At 27.8% G+C, this 25,574-nt stretch overlaps 1 protein-coding gene, 1 long non-coding RNA gene and 1 pseudogene across 3 annotated transcripts; 1 reads left to right on the forward strand and 2 right to left on the reverse strand.

Moving 5' to 3' along the window:
• Positions 1-1,635: 1,635 nt before the first annotated feature.
• On the reverse strand, positions 1,636-3,871 carry LOC114125743 (elongin-B-like). Its single transcript, XM_027989511.2, has 4 exons — positions 3,737-3,871; positions 3,559-3,652; positions 2,359-2,500; positions 1,636-2,298 (listed from the first exon to the last, which is right to left on the reverse strand). The coding sequence occupies exons 1-4, from the start codon at positions 3,737-3,739 to the stop codon at positions 2,040-2,042; spliced, it is 498 nt and encodes a 165-aa protein (XP_027845312.2). The 5' UTR covers positions 3,740-3,871; the 3' UTR covers positions 1,636-2,039.
• A 6,418-nt stretch (positions 3,872-10,289) lies between these two features.
• On the forward strand, positions 10,290-11,388 carry LOC114125745 (piggyBac transposable element-derived protein 1-like; annotated as a pseudogene).
• A 5,447-nt stretch (positions 11,389-16,835) lies between these two features.
• On the reverse strand, positions 16,836-17,722 carry LOC126551957 (uncharacterized). Of its 2 annotated transcripts, none has more exons than XR_007605811.1 (4): positions 17,487-17,722; positions 17,263-17,355; positions 17,126-17,190; positions 16,836-17,014 (listed from the first exon to the last, which is right to left on the reverse strand). It is a non-coding gene; the product is annotated as an uncharacterized LOC126551957 (long non-coding RNA). The 2 variants fall into 2 exon arrangements; XR_007605810.1 differs by having other exon boundaries at positions 16,836-17,022.
• Between the last annotated feature and the right edge of the window lie 7,852 nt (positions 17,723-25,574).

The raw sequence follows: 25,574 nt of genomic DNA on the forward strand, positions 1-25,574 counted from the left end.
GCTATTAACGTGTGAGTATAAATATTAAATCATTAATTCACAATTATAAATAAACATTAATTTTTTTCCAGTCTCAACTCTTCTGTAAAAAAAGTCATCTGCAAGAATAAATAAATAAAAATTAAATTAATGAAATGAAATCTTTCCTATAATTACTTACAAATTTATAACAGACAACAACAAAAATTTATTAATTCACATCTCCAGATATGTATGTATATGTCAATGTTAATGCATGCTAATGTAGTTAAATATATTGATAAGGTGTTCATAAAATTTATTAATTCTCTCAACAAATGGTGGTTCAATACTGAGATCAATTTAGAAAATGATTTAGATAAAGTGTAAGTATTAAAAACAATATTGTATTATATCAATGAAATAATTAAAATTCATACCTATTGTAATATATTAAATTATAAAAAATAGATGCGTACATGGACAACCAGCATCATATTTCTTTAAAAACACACCCTGAGCCTTAGAAGAATACACTCTCAATATTCAAACTCAATCTTTAAACACAATACAACATACATCAACAAAGATCATTTAAAAGCATTCAACATAATTAAAGACAATTTCGGTATAAACGATATATTATAAAAAAAAGAATTTATCATACAAATATTAATCAGTAACAACAAACATACCTATTATATTTAAAAAAAAGTAAAAAAAAAAACTATGAATTTAGAAAAAAAAATATGACATGTTAAACAGTAAAAGCTTCAATAGTATGATTGAGTTTGATAATTCAATGTGAGTATAACTGTAATAGCTTAATTTAATTAATTAATTAATTAATACAACAAAATACAATTTTTTACAGTATATATTCAGAAGTAGAAAATGATGAGTTGTGAGAACTGGATATTGCAGATAGATTTAGTGTTGAGAATTCAAATTTAACTAACTTGTTTTGGCTTCTAAAAACTCAAATTATAACTGCCAGGTTGTGGGCTCTTTATACCAAACTTTCAGATGACATTATATTTAATGAGAAAAAAAATTTATACATTCACAATTTCCTGACTTTTAATATGAAAAATATTATAGAATTTAGAGAATATGATAGAAAGTAAGAATTTGGTTTAAGACTTTGTAATAAATTATACATTTAAAAAATTATGTTACTTATTTTATTTTTTTTTTTTTTTTTAGCTATCAGAATCATGATGTTGGGAGTATATGCACAACATTGTATTTACTGATATACATAATTTTGTAAATACAATATAATACATTTTTTTTATTAATTTATCTGCAATACAATAACATGTATATTCAAGGGCATTTCATATACAATCACATAATTTATTTTATATATTTCACAATTTATGTTAATAATAATCCTAAATAAAACTATTTGTACTATTATTATTTTTTGTTGATAGTATAAATATATAATAACTATAATAGTTACTTAAGCAAAAATCATACATAAAATCTAGGCACACCTATCTATACTATCTACAAGTAATTACGTTATTTACTGAAGTCCGTATTGACAATATCGAAGATTATATAATTAAATAAGTAGGTGTAAGATTAGATTACACAGTTCTAATTGATATTTAGTATTTCAGAATTTACTATGTGTTGAATTATTATCTAATACAAAATTGTATAAATAAATAAATATTATGGCACCATCAGTTTTACTGTGAATTGAAAGTCCATCATATTCATTCATGATTCATGTAAGTATTCGAAAATTTCAATAACATAGTATCTTTTAATTTTACTTAGTCATTTGTATATTTTTAATGATATTTAATAGTAATACAATTTACAACAAAAAGTGAAATATTTTAGTAATCATATAAATTATAATGTTATCTACTTACTGTAAATATAGGTATATAAAAAAAGAGTAATATTTAATTCACAACATAATTTTACTAAATACATTTAATTTGGTCTCAAAAAATCTAAGGACAATAGAGAATAGGATATAAATTGTACTTATTTATAAAACATTAACAAAAAAAAGGTAATTTTGAAAATAAGTAATTATATGTTACTTGATGAGATGTTTATTTTCTTTGTTTCCTTTTTGATTTTTCATTGCTGCTTGGTTTGCTCTTTGGTTTGTCATTGATATTAAGTTTACCTTTTGGTATGCCACTACCACTTGGTTCACCACTACCACTTGCTTCACCACTGGGATCGTTATAATTGTAGGTTTTACCTTTTGGCTCAGCAAGAAATTGAGACGTTTTCTGTGTAAATCGCATTTCAGGTTCCATTGGGTATGGAGTTAGTTCCAACTTCTCAAACTCATCATTTTCCATTCTATAAATATTAAAGAGCATAAATAATAGCAATATTTCGTTAGATATATAAAATATTTACTTTAATGCTAAGCCAATAGTAGCTGGACGGTGTGCAGTGGCAAAATAACGACTTAAACCACAAGCTGACAATGTTTTGGTTTCATTCAAAATTTTATTTTTGTAGTATAATTGTTGATTTTCAGGAGATACATTTATTACAGCTAAAATTAAATTAAAAATAATGTAATTTTTGGATGAATTAATCAATTTATTTGTTTAAATCAGTTTAATTTTATTTATGATTGTTAGATATAGGTTGAAAAGGTGATTATAATCAAGAATAATTGAAGAATGTTGATTATTGGTAATGTATAAGAAAAAGCCTTAATAGTAAATACTAAATGATATTATTAACAAATTAGGAAAAAAATAAGCAATTGAAAATAATTTAAGTTTAGTTTATTCTTGATACATATAATTACCTTAAACTATTACTCGATAAAATTACAATAAACCAATAATACTTGTATATATATATATGAATAGTATATTGGATAGTACTACAATTAATGTATAATTATAATAAATACATCGTCAATATAAATATTGGTATTTTATTTACAAAATTGTATAATAATAAAAATTGTTAATGTTTAAAATCATTTTTAGTAAAAAACATTTTAGTCATAAATTGTACATTATTAGTTCAGAGATGAACAAATATTTTTCTACTGATAAAACCTGAAAACCTGATTAAGTACATCACTGAATAGATTTATTGGAAACACCTATATTTTTTTGTCAAGGATATAGCTATTTTGTGTACATAAATAACTTTTGAGTACTGTGAATTATGATCTAAAGCTTAATTAAGTATACATAAGTGTACTATGTATACTAAGCAGATTATCTTTGGATAGAACATTAAATGATACTTTATTATCTACTTGAGTAAAGACAACAGGTTCTACAAAGAACTGAATAATTGTCCAAGCAGATTTTAATTTATCACTTTATTAAAAAAATAAAACTCTAAATAGTACGTATATCGTTATCATATTATTCTATAATAATGTACAAAGAGGAAATAAATGGCAAACATCAGCAAGGTATTGGCTTTTTATAACTATATTGGTATCATTTCATAAAATAAAAAAAAAACAATTCAATTTTATACTATTTTGTGTATTAAAGAGTAACCCTACTACCGGTTTTATTCATTACACTAACACTAAGAACTTAAATAACCACAGGCTAATTTAAAAATAATTATACATACATTCAATTATACACTTGAGATCTCGAACCAATAAGTTGTCCTCAACATCTGTTAATATGTATTGCATTTTTCGTTGTATCACAAAATAGGCGCTCTAAATAATAAAACACTGTTATTTAAATATCCAGACCTAGTTTAATTTTGGATAATAGAAACTAGTGCATAAAAGTAAACTTACCATTTTGGAAAATGCTTGAAGGAAATTAACTCCTTAAAGAAATGAATTATCTAATTTGAAAATTAACTACAGGTTTATTAGCAAAAAGTTGGAATAAAAAATTAACTAAAGGTGTGGCTCACCATATGCCGTATCTTACACGTATAGTATGTGATAATATAAGGGTGGTGCACAAATTGTTATCATTATTCTTAATATATTGTAAACACGATAAAAACGTTACTACGTTTGCCATAGTCCTGGTAGCAGTGAACGCTACGTACTGACTACTTAGTCTGAGTACTCTAACCCAGTGGTTCCCAATTAGCATTTAGCCACGGACCACTACCTATAACTTAAATTAGACGAGGACCCCTTATTTGTGATGACTTAATTTTAAATTTTGTTCTCTTATAAAAATGAAAAAAAATCAATGAAGCTTTCCGTGGAGCATAATGTGAATAATATATATATATATATTGTATACATAATACATTTTATTTTTAATAACTCCACTGAAATAAAATAAAAGTATCACTTCAGTACTACATAACAACGGACCCCCAACATCAACACGCGACCCCTGGGGGTCCGCGGACCACCAATTGGAAACCAATGCTCTAACCCACTCAATCTCGTAGTCTCATTTATAATTAATCCGACACCGCTGCCAAATGTTCATATGTTTTATTATATTGTATCATCATTGTTTATAAAACTACATGCTGTTGTAATTGTATTATACATTTTATCGATGAAAAGTTTTAAGCACTTATATCACTAAAATCTTTGAAATAGAAGTCGATGTTACTGTAACACTTGATATTCTTGGATTATCTGATTGTTGTAAACTATTTTTTTTTATGAAAAAGTATGAAAATATTTGCCATATTATGATTTTCGTCATATGTCTGACGGGTTTTCCGGAAAACAGCTCGTAAACGTGATTTTCCAAATTACGAAATTGTCAGTTTTCACGGTAAACCGATGGCCGAACGAACATTTTACATAGAGGTCGATTTGGGCACCGTAATTTTTAGTTCTTATTTTTGAAACTAGTACACCATGTAGCCAACATGTATACCAATCTATCGATATGTATTTTATAACAGTGGTGCAAAAACAACCCTGGAGTTTTAGTGATTTTTCAAAGCAGACCAACTACAATTAGGAATGTTCTCAATAACCTAACCTAACCCCCCCCCCCCGTTGAAACATTTCATTATTTTCGTGAAACGATAGTACTCGTACTTGAAAAATCGTATAAAATCAGGCTTTGAACTTAGAGCTTTGAAAATGGTATAAGAGAATTTCTGAGTGTATCTACTATCGTTCTGTAATGCTTTTGAAAACAACAAGTCCAAATAAGTATTATAAAAAATAAAAGCTAAACGAGCGTTTTACACGCCGTAATTTACTACGATACGATCCTTTGGCCTTGAAATCTATTATTAGTTATCCTAATTTTTTTTCACTTAAGTTCCACAACTGGATTACTTTTAACAATCAATAAGCTACGTTCATTTGCATCTATTTATAAAATTTTTCGATTCATTGTTTAGTATTACCCACTCCATTCTCTAACATGACAAAATAATCGTCTCTAATTTTATTTATTCTATTTCTTTCAAACTCTTTCCGTTCTCGATTTGTACCTGATCGAAGCAACATTTTTAAATGATGTCAAAATGAAGTAAATTGTTTTTGAGGTTGGCTGGTGAGTCTATAGAATTGCACCCACCACACCATCCATGTATACGAGTATACATTTTCCGACATTTAGTGATTGTCAGTATTTCATATTTTTGATAATGTTATTTTATTTTTTAAGCCCAATGATATGGGTGCTTCAGGCCCACTCGTTCCGGTACTTCTCATAACCCATCGATTTTATCGACGATCCTATGGAACGGCACCCTATAAGGATTTTCGGTATTTTCGAACCGCGGTGCACTTCCTAAGGGCATTGCTGACTATGGATCATAATAAATAATTAAAAATGTATAGAACTTTTTTTTTGTTCTATCTTACATGGTATTCGCAGCAGGGCACCGCGGCTGAATTTAATCCTAAAAAAGCACCGCAAAAAAAAAGTTATAGTAATATTTATTTTTTTTATTATTATAAGGAATTAGTTTCTAGTTTGATCAAAAATAAATTTTTATTTTTATGTAAAAACAGAATCAATTAATTGTGTCCTAACTAAGTTACCCATCTGTCTGAAAGATAATTGTCCAGAATTTATTCAGTATGTATCAGATCCAAAAGAGAAAGATTTTGAGACTTATTTGTTTAGTCAAGATCAAGTAAACGTCTTAAGAAAAATAAAATATATTAGTACGGACAGTTATGAATTATGTCACCGATGGAAAACGTACCACAACTACCGAATACATCAATACGCGGTACAAGTGTGAATGTAATGAAGGCTTTCGGTGCCAAGCATACTGGCAAAACACCTACTGAAAACGGTAATATATTGAAATTTCATTAAAAAACGATTATATATTAATATTGAAAATATTTTTTTTATTTTTTCAGGGTCACAAAAGACCATGACCAAGACCACTTTAACTATTCTTTTACAAAATCATATACAACTTTTATTTAAAATAAAAATGTTTCCTTTATGTGGCTATTGTTATCATTATTTATATAACTTAAAAACATCAAAACACTAATTCTTGCATTTTAATGTTCGTTTGGCCATTTTGGAATCTATCATTAGAATGATTTAACAGTTTACAACATTTGTCACCATGATCTTTATTATATTGGAGTGGACAAATATACAAATATGCATTTTACGTAGTAGTATAGCTAACTTCATAAAAATTGTAAAATTCACAGGTAGCTTATGGATGCTCCTGCCGAAGTCTTTGGCGGTAATCACTATTAAAAATCGAATAATTGTGCGATCGACTTGAGACTTGGCACCATTAGATTACTCAAGTCCCCGGCTACTAATTGCATGTATAACAGTGAAGGATCTCGTTGTCCAGAAGCGGACGGCTTGAGGTTTGTGCGAATGCGTGGTTATCACCCGTCTTACTCTATGCGTTAACAACGTTGACGATTAACCTACGGCCTGCATATTATATAAAATACATAGATCGTTAAATTGCTCCGGCAATATTCGATTTTTAATTATTGTTTTAAATGTAACATTTGCGTGAGTAGACTGCAGATTATTCCTGTAGCGCGTCTTTGACGGGAATCACTGCCAAAAGGACACAAATATCGAACTTAAATCTAAAAATAGTGGGTTAAAAAAAAATGATTTGCCTCTAATATACCTCTCTTATAAAAATCATCAGCGACATCGATCCTATAATAACAAAGTAAAAGAATACCAAAATTTGCACTGCAGCCACAGGTTAGGTTAAAAAACATAATTTATTGTTTCTTAGTCCCGCAGCTTACTGCAACCATGACTGTGAGTGGATTTCGAAAATCAAATTGTATACACAGATTGTAGCAATAAAAGACATTGCTAAAGGCGAGAAAATAACGGGCTATTGTTGTTCTAGCAATCAATGTGTGCATTATTATTCACATAATTTAAATAATTGACAAATGTTTTAAATTCAGTATTTTTTTTCAAAAACTCTTATGATAATCATATTGCACATCATAATATTGTTGATTTCATACTATAAAATGAAAAAAATCATTATATTATTAGTAACTTATTATTCAAATCCAAATTTAAAATTATTCCAAAATTTTTAAGAATTATAGTTTATGATTTTTTTAATAATTATATATTTATTAAAAAAAAAAAAAAAAAATGTTGAACTGCACAAAAAACTTCAATGGATGTTTTTAAATATACATACTATAGGAACTTGTGATCCCGAGTAAGTATATATATAGTGCTAACCTTATCCTCACTTGACCACTCTTTTTAGTTAAAGTAATTTATAATATTTTACAGAAAATAAAATCTAGAAATTGGATCTCTATTGTATGATATATTAGATTATATAGATTGTTGTATGTTTAAAATTATATACGATTTTTATATTATTTTATATACTATATTGAGACAATAATTTCAGCAATGATACGAATTACTTATTTGAAAACCATGTGCTTAAATCATATGAAACTATGAGTGGAAAAATTGAAAATTTTGATAAACATTTATCATTTGATAAGTATTTTGTTCCGTAAGTTTTAATATTTCCACTTAACTAGTCATACATAATAATTAATATTTATACATGCTTTGTATTTTACAGAGGGAATATAAATAAAACAACTAATATTTTTATTACAAATATTAATAAAAATATTATATTTAATGATATTTAAGAAGATTATGATTTTATCGAAACTTTAATGTTAGGTGCAGTTACAATTAAGAATAAAAATTCAAATATCAATGACTCAACTGTAATTACAATAAAATAAAATTAATCATTGATTTAAGCATAGGTACGTCGTTGCCATAATAATACCCACCAAATTCATCACGATCTACTTGAATATTAATAATAGTATTATACTAGGTATATCAAGTTAAAGACTACATACACTGGTTAATATTAATTCACCAAAATACTATATTATATTTTACCAAAATTTTATAAAAAAAATTGTTTAATTTATACGTGTTTTAGAGTTGATCACTCACTCACAAATATAGCCTGTCCATCTTCTTTCCCCGTCGATTTTGAAACCAAATCAGGACTTGATTCTCAGTTACTCCCAATTCGTTTGCCAAGCATTCTCCCATTGTATTTTTCAAATACTTATTCTTTTGATATGTCCGTTCCAAAATGTAAAGTTGCCCATCGGTGTATAGGACACGCGTTCTTTTTTTCTTCTTGGTATCTAAATAAAAGTTTATTAAGTATTTAAATTTATGTAACTAGGCAGGCACAGTAATATACCAGAGGGCATATTATTATTATTTTTTTTTGCCCGAGTTAGGTTAGGTTGTTAGTTAGGTTAAATTGAGTATACTTTTTAATGCTCTCCTCCTTGCATCAATTTTTCTCACCCATTTATAATTCTCCAACTTTTTGTCTTGCCATTAATACTGACTAATCAGTTATGTTAACAAAAATCTAAATTAAGTAAGTATTTAATTTTTCATAAGAGTTTATATGTTTTTTCAGCATATTATTTATAAAAATCGATTTGGTCGAAAATTGGTTTTGAGTAAAAATCCCTGTTTTCCGTCACTTTTTTTTTCTTGATTTTTTTGAAAACTGTTGGAAAATGTTTTTTTTTTATCTTTATAATGCACCAAGGATATTCACTTTGTCATTGGAAACCACCCTCCGAATTTTGATATTGAAGCATTATTTCGACTAGTTATGCTGTACACAGACACAAAAACAAAAAAAAACACATCATTGTAAAATCAATACATTCATCACTTCGATCAGAATCTAAAACAGGACACTTTTTTGTAATAAGTAAAATATATATTGTTAGTCAAACAATACATACTATACTTGATACTTATATGAATTATAAATACTGCGAAAAACGGGACCCTATTTAAAACAGGACATATTATGGTCACCTTACTATAGTAGATTATTTTAACCAGGGTTGAGATTTTAGAGCACTTAAAAATTAAAATTGCATAAATATGCACTATAATAATATGATCATTAATAGTTTGCGTTGTATCAGCGTAATCTGCCTATTTACTTAATCTATACATTTATGATTTATTTGATTATTCAATTGACAAAAATCTAAATAAAAACACGTTTTGGTAAAACATAGTTTCATTATCTAAGACCGATTTTGATTCAAAAAACAGGTAAAAAAGCAAATAAGTCCAAAAAAGCACTAAAAAATAAAAAATCACAAAATATGCAAAAAAAAAAGTAAAATAAAATTTTTAATTTGAGTTCTCTGTATCATGAAACACATTTTAAGTTTACTCTGCTATTTTTCAACCATCTCATAAGAAATATGCAAATGCTATAAAATCCCTAGCGAAATTTTATTGAAGATGCCCCCCCCCTCCCCCATAAATATGTTCTGGATCCGTGACTGTCTCCTCTAACCCTTTGCCGACTAACGGGACTTTTGAGTCCGCAGTGTATTTTATCCATTTAAACATAGGTAAAGTAGATTAAGTACTATCTGACCATAGTGACTTATAACTTATAAGTCACTCCATTTTTAATCAATAATGTTCCCGAAAATGTTCTGTGAAATCAATAGATGGCGTTAAATATATCACATAATAAAATAAATATAGTTTAACCCATAAAATAAATATCGATATTTATATAAATAACCACAGCGCGAACAGTATAGATAAGCAATGGGTTTTATTATTATTATTTTCGTTATAATCCCGAGAAACAGAACGTACTATTGAATATCATTATTATTATGTATAAATATGTGTTTATTGACAATAATCACAACGGACTTTGAAGTCCCTATGGTCTATTGCGACATTTTTATAGTTTTAACGAATATTCTCAGTCAAACACTCGTGCGCCAAGTATATATACGTATAAGTATATAATACATTTTTGAATGTTAGATAGTGCCAGATTCAATCACAGATCCATTTGATAACCAAAATGATTTTATGCCAGCGTTTGTTGATAAAAGAAGTATAAAATGGAAAAAACAGCCTTTTGTACCTTCGAAATTTAGTTTAGATGAACTTGAAAAACGTCATTTTCCCGAAGAAATACCAACATCACTAGATTATTTTATGAAATATATTCCAGACAATGAGTATGATAGATGGCTACATATACAAACACTTATGCACAACAGAATGGTAAATTAACTTGGATTGAAACAAACTCCAGGGAAATGAAAATATTTGTTGGTGTTCATTTACTTATGGGGGTGTTTGGTCTACCTCGAATACGAATGTATTGGGAACAAAAGTCCAGAATAAATATTGTTGCTGATAATATTACAAGAAACAGGTTTTTTGAGTTAAGGTCAAACTTTCATATTATGGATAACAACGACATTCCAATAAACAATAAAGATCGTTTTGTAAAAGTAAGGCCAATCTACAATATTTTGCAAAAAAGATGTAATGAATTACCTGTCGAAAAAAATGTGTGTGTCGATGAGCAAATGGCGTCCTTTAAAGGTAAACTAAGCGTAAAACAATTTATGCGTGGTAAGCCAAATCCCTGGGGAATTAAGTTATATCTTATGTGTGGTGAGAGTGGTCTGGTATATGATTTTCTTCTTTACCAAGGATCTACCACTGAACTAAATTGTAATATACAAAAAGTATTTGGTTTAGGTGGTACTGTGGTTTTAAAACTTACCATGCTATTAAAAAAAAACCGTAATTTTTTGTACATGGATAACTTTTTCACTTCTTTCAACATATTACATGCACTACAACAAAATTGCATATATTCTGCAGGCACAATTAGAGTTAATCGGTTTGCAAATCCGCCTTTTATTAGTGACAAAGAACTATCAAAAATGGGTCGTGGATCATCATTTGAAGTGAGTTCTAACATGCCTAATAGTAATATTGGATTAATCAAATGGTATGAAAATAAGGCAGTGGTATTAGGGTCTAATTTCATAACCTCTGGGGTTCCTGATGACATAAAAAGGTATGACAAGAAAGAAAAAACTTACATTACGATAAATAGGCGGCCAGAAATTGTAAAATGTTACAACCAGTCTATGGGAGGAGTAGATAAGCATGATCAACTTGTAAGTTTTTTCAAAACATTCATTAAATCTAGAATGTGGACACTGAGAATGATTACACATGCCTTTGACATGGCCTGTGTAAATAGTTGGTTGGAATACAAATTAGATTGTAAACATATTGGCATTTATAAAACGATGGACCTACTGCACTTCAAGGAACGCCTAGGTGAAACCCTAATTTTAGTAGGTAAGACTTTTGTAAAGAAAAGAGGTAGGCCTAGCAATAGTCCATCACCATCATCAACTCCAGTTCGAAAACGAGTCAGGAATATTGATCAAAGACCATTTAAAGAGGTACTATTTGATCACATTGACCATTTACCAATAAATGACAATAGTAACTATCCTGTTCGCTGTAAAAATGAGGGGTGCAAGCTACGAAGTCCTGTAAAATGTACTAAATGCGGTGTTCATTTATGTTTTACTAAAAGAAATGAATGCTTCAGATTGTACCACATCAAATAAAGTTCCTAATTTCATACCAATTTGTGATATGTAAATTTATAAAACTAAAATTTGTTACTTATTTATGCTTATTCATTATTTTATTTTTATTTACCATGAACCAAATGTAATTGTAAAAGACTATTATGAACTCAAGATGGATTCAATGTTATTTTTATTTTTATTTTATTTTATTTTTATTTTTATTTTATTATAATAATATTATTATTATGAACTCAATATGAATTAAAATTAAAATAAATTCAAGATGAATGAAATGTTTTTTTTATTTATTCTATAATTTTATTCAATAAAATTGTGCATAATAACAACTGTTAATCACTAAGTTATTTGACTCCCTTACCGACCAGTGGCCTCGTGCAAAGCCATAACTTTATTACCCATATGGAAAGTCCAAAGTTCACCAAATTGGTAATACACGTGATTTATACCCTAATATAAAGAAATAATGAAAAAAAAAATTCAGGACTGAAAGGGTTAATATTACTTGTTTATTCATAATTTAATTTAATTGCTTATGGTACATTATAGGTACTTGGTATGTTTAATATAAAAGTAAAATTGTTATTGAAATTGTTGTATAGGACCAATTCATGGATTTTTTGTCAACAGTGCAAGTCCAACTGATGTATTTCTTCAAGTGTATGGCCCTATTTTGGAAAATATCTGTGCAAAATCTAATTAGTATGCCACTCAACGAGGGAAAACTTTGAATTTAAGAATTGAAGAATTGAAAGCTTTTATTGGTATTAATTTTGTAATGGGATATAATAGATTACCATCCTGGAAAGATTATTGGTCAACAAGTAATGATTTAGGTGTAAAAATAATTTCTGATGCTATGAGTTGAAAGCGGTTTAATGATATTTTGTGTTTTTTGCATATTAATAACAATAATGCTAAGACTTCTGATAATAAGGTTAAACTTTTTAAACTAAGACTACTCCTAGATTCTATCAATATTAGATTTACGGAATTATATAAAGTGACTAGAGAAGTGAGTGTGGATGAGCCAATGGTTTTATTCAAAGGGCGCAGCTCAATAAAACAATACAATCCAATGAAGCCAATAAAAAGAAGTTATAAAATATGGTGTTTGGCTGATCAACATGGATATATAAGTAAGTTCTCTGTTTATCAAGGGAAAGAGGAAGTAATTGATGACTTTGTGGATTTTGGTTTGGGTGAGAGAGTAGTTCTAAACCTAACAAAGCCTTATTGGAATAAAGAAATGAAGGTATTTTTTGATAATTATTTTACATCTATAAATTTATTAAAGAAAATTAAAGCTAGAAAACACCTTTGCATGTGGTACCATAAGATCAAATAGAAAGGGTATTTCACTTCTAGCTCAGGATAAAACTTTAGAAAGGGGCATGTATGATTTTAAGACCTCTCGTTTAGGTATTACTGTTTATAAGTGGAAGGATAATAGAACTGTACACTTGGCATCTAATTTTCATGGTGTTGAAGAAAGTAGTGTATTGCGAACTGAACGTGATGGAACAAAAAAAACTATAAAATGTCCTACTGTAGTTAATGATTATAATAAATACATGGGGGGAGTAGACAAAGCAGATCAATTACGAGCTCTATATAATATCAATAGAAAATCAAAAAAATGGTGGCATAGATTGTTTTGGGGTGTTATTGATATTATATTTGTCAATTCATTTGTTATTAATAACAAGCTTAATGAATCAAAATTAACTGTTCTTTAATTTCGAAGAGCAGTTGCCTAAGGACTAATAACACAAGGTAAATCTGGCCTAAAAAGAACAACAGATATCTCCAGGGACTTCAAGAGGTAGACCATGTCTACAACCAAGAAGGGAAATATTAGTCTGTAATATAAAAAAATTGACGAGTGTGAAGTTAGGGGACCATAGCTAGGGGACTATCTTTCCGGACGCCTAGTGATAAGAAACCTTGTACGCCTGATTGCAGTTTATTATTTTCAAGGCGCCATACGCTTAAATTACATTATAGCACAAGATAGCGCCACGTAATTCACCCAGTGAATACTGATTTTAGTATAATATAATGTACTGTGTATAATATTATAAGTACCTAGATGCATACGATCTTTCGGTACTGGCGGGCGCGCGGTTATTAGTTTGACAATGTTCCGGAAGGTGGCTAAGCGATTTGATATTATATTCGGAAAGCCAGGAAAATTCTCTACGTGCTAAATATAAATCTAGAGTGCACACGGATCTCGGTTGTACAGCAATAAGCGACTGAACGTCCAGGGTCCGCGCCGTTTTTAATTTTTTTGACAATGTTCCGGAAGATGGCGACGCATCAAACCAATATATTCGGAAAGACAGGAAAATTTCCTATCGAACGTTTATAATTTCATTTTGTACAAAGCTTTCGGGGACATAGTAATATGCGACCGACCAGCCCAGGGGACCATGTTTTCGTACTGCCGCGTGCAGGTACCCATGCATTATTATTATTAACTTATAACTAATTCCACAAACCTATACTAAAGTATTACTACCATAGGTGTTTAGTTTCCTTTTGAGTTGGTTCTCATATTTAATTTTTATATTAGGTACCTATATAAATTAACAAATATATGTAAAAATATTAAATATATTTATTATTATTAATCATTATATTTCCAACTAACTTTGTTTTCATTATAATAATAAAATTAATTAATGTAATACTACACTAGTAAAAGTATATTGAACATATAAGTTAATTTACTTTAATTAAACTATAATACATCAATACAATATATCATAATTTGAATTTGAAATATATACAATCATTACATCATTAATGTACATCATTCAAAATAATATAAAGTTTATATATATATTATAAAAAAAAAAAATATTATTACATTTATGTACTGTTTTCCTAGTTCAATATATATTCAATATATTTTATATTTTTTAAATAAATAATCAAACATAATATATTAAGTATAATTTATTAAATAGTAAATAATATATAGTAGTATAAACTATATATAGTAATAAATCATAATTTAAATTTGAATTCGGCGCTAAATATTTCAGACTAATGAGAATGCCGTATTCCCCTATGGGTTTTATTTGATGTGCGGAATGTTAATATGCGTCCCGGGGGAGAGGGGACCGTCTATCTAAAACTGTGGTACTACGATACTTTATTTTACTGATCTTTTATTTTATGAGCCACCATAATTTGGTGGCTTCCAAAAATTGTCCAACGGCGAATTGGAAAGAGAGTAAGATTGATTGTAATATACTTACTCTCATATAATGACCACTTACTAAATCGTGGTTTGTTATATTGTCGTGTGTTCTATTCTCTATGTAGACTTGTCTTTTTTTTACTTTTATTTTCGTGAGTTTGGATTGTAAATATTATTGTTTTATGATGTCAAAATGTTTTATACATTTCTTGCTATTATATTCTAAAATGTATCCGATTTGAAAAAGTATGCCATAGTAGAATAACTCAGAACCTTCATCTTATATTAGGTTGCCCATCTGAGCCATCTCGTGTATTTATTTATCATTATATGGTTAGTCAAAGATAATCGGTAGATAGCGTCTAGTTGTTCAAAAATAAATTATCTGATATTAATTTAATACGGATTAAACACAGATGGGTGTGACCATCATAATATCGCTGTTCGACAAAAACGTATACTTATGTTTTTACCAGGGTGTATCAACACACCATGGTTTTACCCGTCCTTCGTAAATAGATAGGTACCTACTTATAGTATGGTCAGTGTGGCTTGACTCATTTATTCGTACTCGTGAATACGACACGTACGACATAGACAAAATGCAGTCTGAGTAGAACTCATTGGCAATATTTCTGAGGGCAGACGGTACGTTTTTCTATTATTCCCAATATAACGGTTATGATATCGTTTTAAAATAGCGAAGATCTAAATACGACACGGTGTAGTGTGAACCTGGCTTTACTTTATATGTACTACATAATATGAGGGAAATAAGTGGGCTGCTTATTGTTCTGTAGGGCTGGTGAAAAATGTATGCGGCACCCGATTCAAAATCCTGCGCACGCCTATGACGGTCCGCGATAGATTGATAATAATTTATAATTTATAAATATATTAGCCCTGGGCCAAAAAAACTTGAAATACATCTCTGGATTAGCAAGGCTGGGCAAGTTAACTATTTTTTTTAACTCGTTAAGTTAATATAGAAAAAAGTAAATTAAGTTTAAAGTTAAAAGTTACTAGTTAGTTAGATATTTGTATATTATTATATTATACTTTAATCAATGATGAAATCCAATAAAATAATAGTTATGTATTTGGTGACGTAAATGATCCACAACTATACTAAATATTATTTATTAGAATATAATTACTTAAAATAATAGAATCATCAATTAATAGTAAGAATACAATATTTAATCAAACCATTATTGTATTTTACCATTTTAGTAGACAGTAGTTACCTCATACCTAGTCCTAGTAACTAGTGAGGTGTATTTGCCATTTGGTAAATCCACGATGTAGAGAAGATAAGGTGACACCGCTCTCGTATCTTTCAATGGTACAATATTGACGCAAAAAATCACGGCAGTTTGGTAGTTCAGAATTTATCACCAGAGTGCGCTACCATTCGCACGAAGGCCGACTTTTATACAAGTCGTAATGGAGATTTACATTTAAATTTTATTTATGTGTATTAATTAATGTTCAAATGTCATTAATGTGCACGCCAACATAATATATTTTATGTTATATTGTATAGATTATTAAAATAAACTAATGTTTCGAATCATGTACCAATTATTATGTAAAAATTGTAATAATATTATATGGTATGTACTATGTAGCCATATCGTACAAATTTATTGATTTAAATAAAATGCATATTTATTTTATGATATTTATATGTTTATTTATTCATTGAAACATGTATGTACAAAAATGGAATTAGTAATATCTACTTACAATAAGTATAAAGAAGAGTTTTCTCCAAATAAATGAAGATGCTTTAACTGTATTAAGTGGTTATGTTGCAAGGAAGATGAGAAGAGTAAAACCTGCCAAATGTTGTCAAGAATGTTACACCATGTTGTGTGCCCCAGATGATCATGAAGTACAGGATAGGGAAAAATTACTAGAATTGAAAACTCGTGGTTATTTACTTGTACCATCTAAAAAACTTTTTGAAAATTACCAAGTAAATAAATAATAAATAATATATAAATATATAATAAATAAAAATGCAAACAATTTGCATATGTATAATATATTTGTATACTAACTAATAATAATCTCCTTTATTATTTGTTTTAGCTCGAAGATGCCATTTGCTCAATTATTGGAAGAACTAAAATCCAAAAAAATTTATTATTTTTAATATTAGATGAGCTAAGAACAGACAAATTTAATATAAACTTACTTGGGTGTGATGAACATGCAAATGAATTGACCAAAAATATTATAACATTTTATTTACAATCAAGAATGTATTTTGTATGTGATGCAGAGAATGCTAATCGAGAAAAAAATAAAAGACAAAAAATTTAGCGAAGCAGTCGAAACTCATATAACTGTACATAAAGTTGTTAAAATAAAATACTTATATAATAAAACTTTCTTAATTTAAACTATTTTAAATGTTACCTAATTGAATAGAATGATTACTTAAAAATAATTCTTATGTGGTCAATATTTTAAATTTGAAGTAATAGTATCAAACACGACAAAAATGTATATAATTTTTGAAATTTTACGTTAAAAACAATGTATTCACAATATGAAAACCGGCCTTCGGGTGAATGGTGGCGCTACCTACCACACTGCCGAGAAAATTTGCGACCGGAATATGTACAAGTGGTGTCACCTTATCTTCTCTACATCGTGGGTAAATCATATGAATATCAAAAGTAAAATAATGCAACCAAGAACTAAGCTTTTCAACATTCATACTTTAACTATCATTATAATAAAACCATGATAATTTATTAAACATTTATAATCTTATCTGTAGATGATCATACTGTCTATTTTTCAATAAAAAAAAAATAATAATAATAGGTAATAATATTAATAATAATGATTGGGTAATGAGTAATGACTAATGAGTCTACAAACATTACAACCGTGTATGGCGGGATACTGAGTACCTACCTAAATGGCTAAATAATTGTTATATTTTTCTTTTATTAATAAAATTACGAGGTTACCCCTATAACATTTCCGTTTATAATATACTATATAGTTATATAATATTTTCTGTGAATATGCAATATTTTGTCATGATAATTATTAATTAATATATTTAAAATTTCAGATTTTTTTTTATAAAATTAATTTGTACAAAATTTAATTTAATTTAAATCTGTGGTTTAAGAAAAAAATTAACTTACCGTGCCAATAAAATTAATTAACTCGTTAGTTACTGAATAACTTGGGAAAAAATGTAACTCGTTAATTAACTTAGTTAAAAGTAACTTAACTTTTTAACTTAAATTTAACTTATTAACTCGTTAATGCCCAGCCTTGTGGATTAGGTGCCTATAGTTTTACAATTTGATTACATATTGAATATTAGTTTGGGACGTTTGGGTATATACTTAATATTATAATGATTAAAGAACATTTATTGAAGAAACAATCTGAAACTGGTCAACTTGACTATGAATTATTTATTATTTCAAAATTACCGATATTTCTTTAAGAAAGACCGAACTGAATTAAACTATAATACTATATCAATGGCATTAATTCAATGCATTTATTAGAAACTCTTTTTATTCATTATTATAATTTTCCAAGTCAATCCCTGTTACGCAGTAGGTACACAATAATATTATTTATGAGTTTATGACTATGGCCTGTGCCACTGGTGTTTGGAAGAACTATTCAATGTGGTTAATGATAAACGCAAGACAATAATAGATATTCATTATTTTTTTGATGTTTTCTATTTATAATACGATCACTACGATCATAAACCAAACATAGCATAATAATACAAGTATAGACAACCAATAAATACTAAATGTATAAATAAATAAACCAAATTAAATGTACAACCATATTTTTTTTTTAATCTATATATTATTAGGTGTATAATTTTATTTCATTGCAAGTGCAATTTGAGTTGAAATGGCCGACTCATGTTGTCGGTTTTAAATTTCCGACTTATTATTTAGTTCCGTTGACGTTTTGATAGATATCTTAAAAAAATGTTGTGTACGCAATCGTAATTAAAATATTTCCAACACTATATGTCGTGTGTATGTTATAACTATCTTTAATTATTTATTAAATTAGTTAAAATTGAACATGTATGTAAATTGATTTACATATGCACGTAGAATTAATTATGTTAAGCCCCCAAAAAAAACTGATAACATGATACCACGCGTGTTATAATACTAGCAAAACTCTTCGATATGAATAAAAAAAAAATACCTAATAATAATATAGTAGTAATAATATTAATATTATTAATTATTAATAATAATAATAATTTATTCTAAGCAATTATGAGATCATATCGCACGTAAAAAGTCTTACTAGAAAGAATAATTATATAATAGTATAATATAAGTTATAACCAGTGTTCGGACTTATCTAGATATTTATCCAGATAGTTTTTTGCTCATATTTGATCTTATCTAGATAAAAAATTATAAGGTATCTAAACGTTTATCTTAGATAAATAGTTTACTAATCTAAATAAATTTATCTAGATACTTTTAGATTCTGAACGGAGTGATGAATGTATTGATTTTACAATGATGTGTACTAATCGATATAAATACTTGAAATTTTCACCAAATGTTTATATTAGCGTTCTCCATACACAGATAAATTTTCAAAGAATTTTGACTTTTTTTATAGCAGTGGCGTAGCTAGACAATTTTTTGTGGGTAGGCCCGATATTTTGATGGAATAAGGATTATCAATGAATATTTTTATTACCTAAATAAAAAACATGATATAAAACATTCATTTTTGAAGAAAAGTGGGTAGGCCCGGGCCTACTTGTTGGCTACGCCACTGTATAGACAACAGAAATTTTCAATTTTTCTGAAAAATTTTTTTTGTCCTAATAATAATATTAAAATATAATATATTCTAGACTGACAAATCATCTCCGTTCAGAATCGTTTTTCGTATACAATGATTTTACCATCATTGCATTCAAATTTAACCTACCCTAGTCCAAAGTCCACCCCGCCCCCTAATGTACAGCAGAGTGGTATCCACTAACCGACTTTTTTTTATTGATGAAAATCGTAAAAATTGGCCAAACGATTTTTTAAATTTTTTTTTAATGTATTATTTATAAATAATCTAACTTATAATAATATGTACAACTAACGTAAAATAACGACCGTGTTTACTCATTTCCCATTGTTGCATGTCGTAGCCTGTAGAAATTAAAATGTACAATTCGTCTATTTTAGGAATAGATGCTTGCCGTTGTCTGATTATTATCGACGGTTGTCTATTATGGACTATTTATATTTTATACAATTAAAATATGAAGTATATAGTTATAACTTAAATAAAAAAATCGGTTCGCCGAAGCCCACAAAAACACACTGACAATGTTACAGCCTATGACTTATCAGCGACAACCAAATATACACAATATACCAATATAGGTAGTCAATACGCATTCGAATTATTTTAGATTTTATTTATAGTTTGGTTTGTTGAGTGTGTTGTCTCTGTAATCTGTTTCCCGATAATCAATTGTCATTTATTCATTTTTCTGTCTTCACTGTCTTCAGTCATCAGTGTATCACGTTATCGATTTCTGCATTTGTTAATAAGTCAGAAAAATAATAAAATTTCAAAACGCTACCGTTAAAACATATATTATGTATTATTATTAGATTATACAATATATACATTTTTCAAAATTTTTAATTTTATTAAAATCTGTTGGCTATGTCTATTATAAAAAAATGTTGTTATTATTATATTTATTTATTAATTATTATGTAAGTACCTATTGCCCAATTAAAATATAATTAAATCTAAAAAAAAAGTCGGCAAATGGGTACCGCTCTGCTGTACATTAGGGGGTGGGGTGGATCTCGGACTAGGGTAGGTTAAATTTGAATGCAATGATTGGTAAAATCAGGGCCTGATTAAGGAGTTGGTCACCAGTAGGCTAGGGTTAGTAAAAATTCTACATTCGTCAAAAAAAAAATGTTGTGGCGCCCCCAATTTAACGTTGACCAATTGGCGCCCTAGGCTGTAGCCTACTAAGCCTATTGGTTAATCAGGCCCTGGGTAAAATCATTGTATACGAAAAACGATTCTGGACGGAGATTATTTGTCAGTCTAGGATAAATTACATTTAAATATTGCCATACATTCTAATTTGAAACAAATATTTTATTTTTCAATTAGGACGCATTTGCAAAAGGCATGGTTAATCAATTTTGAATTTAACTTTAGATATAAATACAAACAATTTTATGAATTTTGAACTACAAAATAATTTGCAAATATTCATGATTTTGACGAATTTTTGTCAAAATTTGAACTTCAAATGCTAATAAAAAAAATTGTGCCTATGTATTCTTATAATTTTTTAATAACTATAAGAATAATATATGAGGAACTTTGTATACAATTTTCAAGTATTTGTTGGGTCAAAAATGTATGATTATGCTCTGTATAATATGTTGATCCATTAACATATAATAATATTTTTTACACACTAAAAAAAACAAAAAACAACTATATTGTTAAGTCAGATTATGGTACACCTATTTTAAAATTATTAAAAAAAATTATCTTTTTTTTTATCTCTTTATCTAGATGAATATGAGTTTAGTCATCTTTCATCTCTATTTAAATACTTTTGAGTTGCATCATCTTTATCTTTATCTAGATAAAAAAATACTTATTTAATCCGAACACTGTATATATAATAACCTATTATAAGGCCATGATATAATTATTAATTTACAAGTAATAAGCGACGGCCGGAAATCGGTAAAATAATTTAAAAACAGCTAGCAAATTAAATTAAACCACGTTTATACGGGTCATGAACGCGGGAATTTGTCAAAATTGAGTGCGAATGTTCGCCGCTAAGATACGTCATACTCGTCTGAGGCAAAGCGCTAAAAATGTATTTTGCCGCGTAGCCGTTGAAAATGTTGAAATAGAGCCGATAGCCGCCACCCGGTGACCGTGTCATTCTGTATTTTGCGATCAAGCGAAACGGTCGTCAATCTATCGACTATCATCAATACCTACTCCAATTAAAAGTTTTAATTTTAATTTAAAACACAATATAAATGTAAGTACAATATTGATGACTACCTCTAATATTTTATATATTAGATTCTGAACGGAGTGAAGAATGTATTGATTTTACAATGATGTATGTTTTTTTTTTTGTTTTTTTTTTTTTTTTTTTTGTTTTTTTTTTTTTTGTGTCTGTGTGTACAGCTATAACTAGTCGAAATAATGCTCCAATTTCAAACAATGGGGGTGGTTTCCGATGTAAAAGTGAATATCCTTGGTGCATTATAGAGGTAAAAAGTTAACATTTTCCAACAGTTTTCAAAAAAATCGAGAAAAAACAAAAAAAAAATGACGGAAAAACGGCAATTTTTACGCAAACCAGTTTTCGACCAAATCGATTTTTTTTATGGTTGTAATTCAAAAACTAATCACTGAAAATACTTGAAATTTTCACCAAATGTTAATGTCAGTGGTATCTGTATATAGTTAAATTTTCAAAAATTTTGACTTTTTTTGAGTTATTATAGACCACTGAAATTTTCGATTTTTTTGAGAAATTTTTTTAAAGTGTCGATAAAAAATTTTTGGATGACCAAAAAGTTTTGAAAATTTAATACAAGGTTCCTTATGAGTTGTTTTTATTGTAGCTAAAAAAAATTAAAAATCGTTAGTCACAATTTTTTTTTATAAGAGTTTATAGTTCAAATTTTTACGAAATCTGTCGAAAACGCGAAAATTTGCAAGTAATTTTGAAGTTGAAAAATCATAAAATTTTTTTCTTTTATAACTAAGTTTTGAAAATTTGGTACAAGGTTCTCCATACATTTTTCTTCAAATATCTGTAAAAAAAACTCTACCGGATTCAGACAAAAAATTTTTATGAGTGTTTGAAATTTAAATTTTTACAAAACCGCGTTAAATAACGGTTTAGCCTCAAACGATTTTTGATATTTGTTATAATTCAAAAAGTATAAGTCGTAGATACTTGAAAATTTTACCAGTTATTTAGATTGGCATTTTATTTACTTGATTTAATTTTCAAAATATTTTGAGTTTTTTTGAGCTATTTATAGACAACTGAAATTTTCAATTTTTCTGAAAAATTTTTTTTGAAGGGTCGATAAAATTTTTTTGGCCCTATCAAAATACTTGAAAATTTTATACAAAGTTCCTCATATATTATTCTTATAGTGATTAAAAAATTATAAGAATACATAGGCACAATTTTTTTTTTTAGCATTTGAAGTTCAAATTTTGACGAAAATTCGTCAAAATTATGAATATTTGCAAATTATTTGAAGTTGAAAAATCATAAAATTTTTTGTGTTTATAACTAAGGATTAAAATACAACACTAAGTTTTCCATAAGTTTACCTTCAAGTATCTATAGAGAAAACTCGAAGCATCATTATAGGAAAAAATTTAAGTGCGTTTGAATTTTAAATTTTAACGAAATAGCGTAACGATAACGATTTATCCTCAAACGATTTTAAATATTTGTTATTATTCAAAAAGTATAAGTCGTAGATACTTGAAAATTTTACCAGTTATTAAGATTCGCGTTTTCTTTACGTGATTTAATTTTCAAAATATTTTGACTTTTTTTGAGCTATACTTATAGACAACTGAAATTTTCAATTTTTCTGAAAATTGTTTTTTTATGTGTCGATAAAATCTTTTTGGCCCTATCAAAATACTTGAAAATTTAATACAAAAATCCTCATAAGTTATTATTATAGTGATTAAAAAATTATAAGAATACATAGGCACAATTTTTTTTATTAGCATTTGAAGTTCAAATTTTGACGAAAATTCGTCAAAATCATGAATATTTGCAAATTATTTTGTAGTTCAAAATTCATAAAATTGTTGTATAGGTAGCTAAGAGTAGAAAATTTAATACAAGATTTTCCATAAGTTTTGCTTCAAAAAGCTATAGAGAAAATTTTAAGAGTCATTATAGGAAAAATGTTTTGAGCGTTTGAGTTTTAATTTTTATGAAATCGGAATATTTGTTTCAAAATAGAATATATGACAATATTTAATTATAATATATTATAGACTGACAATCATCTCCGTTCAGAATCGTTTTTCGTATACAATGATACTTATCATTGCATTCAAATTAATCTACCTAGTCCGAGGTCTACCCCACCCCCTAATGTACAGCAGAGCGGTACCCACTTGCCGACTTTTTTTATATTTTACTTATCTTTATTCCCAAGTTCAATTTTAAATACATTTAATGATTGTATTACATAATAATCAATTATTATTTTTGAATAATATGCAGGGCCAAATTTAGGCTCACGTTCACATTCTTCTTGTTAAAAGAAACTAAATACTTAACCGTAAAAACTAATCAATGTAAATACTTGAAATTTTCACCAAATATTTATGTTAGTGTTATCTATATACAGTTAAATTTTCAAAATTTTTTGACTTTTTTTGAGTTATTCATAGACCACTGAAATTTTATGCGTTTTTATGCGAATTTTTTTTTAAAGTGTCGGTAAAAAAATCCAACACTAAGTTTTCCATAAGTTTTGTTTCAAAAAGCTATAGAGAAAATTTGAAGCGTCATTATAGGAAAAATGTGGTCGTGGTGGCGGTAAAGCCCCTAACAGAAATAGTAAGTATATATTATCATATGATACCAACTAATTGGTTTTCTGTAGTCTAGTTCTATCTACGGACAATTTATATTCATGTGCATTCAGTGGATATTTCAACTAATATACTGGGCGATAAAAATCTCTCAAAGAGAAAACTTTTTGTCGCCCAACAGATTTTTGTAATTTAATTACTGGGCGACGACGATTTTTGTAAAAATGTCTATGTTTTAAATTATTATATAATTTTAGTTATTGATTATTTATTATGTTTAATTTTATTATTTATTTAAGACGTATATCGTCGATGGGCGACTAATAGGTCGTATCTCAAAAAACTAAAATTTAATAGCCTTTATATTAGTAACGGTAGGATCTCCAGGCTTTTTACCAGGTCTAATAGTATCAAACCTGTATGATTCAAGTTCATATTTTTTGAAAAATGTTACATCACTGTATTTTAATCATTTTGTATTTTAATTATGGGTTTAATCCTGGCACTTTTCGTTATTTTCATATAATCTGAAGGTAAATAAATGTCAGTATTTTTTAATTTATTTTCTATTGTTGAATGGACAGAGTCACATCCCATCTGTGTATGGCCTTTGGTTAAGTATTTTTGTTCAATTATTATATATATGTGCAGTCTCGAGAGGATAAATTATACACTGTAAAATTATGTACACATAATTTACTCTTATAATATAAAGCACTTGCTTTTAAATATGGACAAATTTTTACTGCCTGGAGGTCCATAGTGAATACAATAATATCATTAAGCATAGCTTTTTCTTTGTCTCTAGTTTTTTTTCTTCCCTACTTCGATCTTTATCCTTCATATGTTTACTCCAATCATTCTCTTCAATATTTT

The sequence above is a fragment of the Aphis gossypii genome, chromosome X (assembly GCF_020184175.1).
Source record: "Aphis gossypii isolate Hap1 chromosome X, ASM2018417v2, whole genome shotgun sequence".
Taxonomy (NCBI): Eukaryota; Metazoa; Arthropoda; class Insecta; order Hemiptera; family Aphididae; genus Aphis; species Aphis gossypii.

What these genes read in the sequence shown, in the direction of transcription:
- LOC114125743 (XM_027989511.2), bottom strand. An exon ending in TCTCAAGTGTATAATTGAAT is followed by an intron (nt 2,501 to 3,558) that starts GTATGTATAATT and finishes ATTTAATTTTAG; the next exon opens with CTGTAATAAATGTATCTCCT. An exon ending in ACTATTGGCTTAGCATTAAA is followed by an intron (nt 2,299 to 2,358) that starts GTAAATATTTTA and finishes TAATATTTATAG; the next exon opens with AATGGAAAATGATGAGTTTG.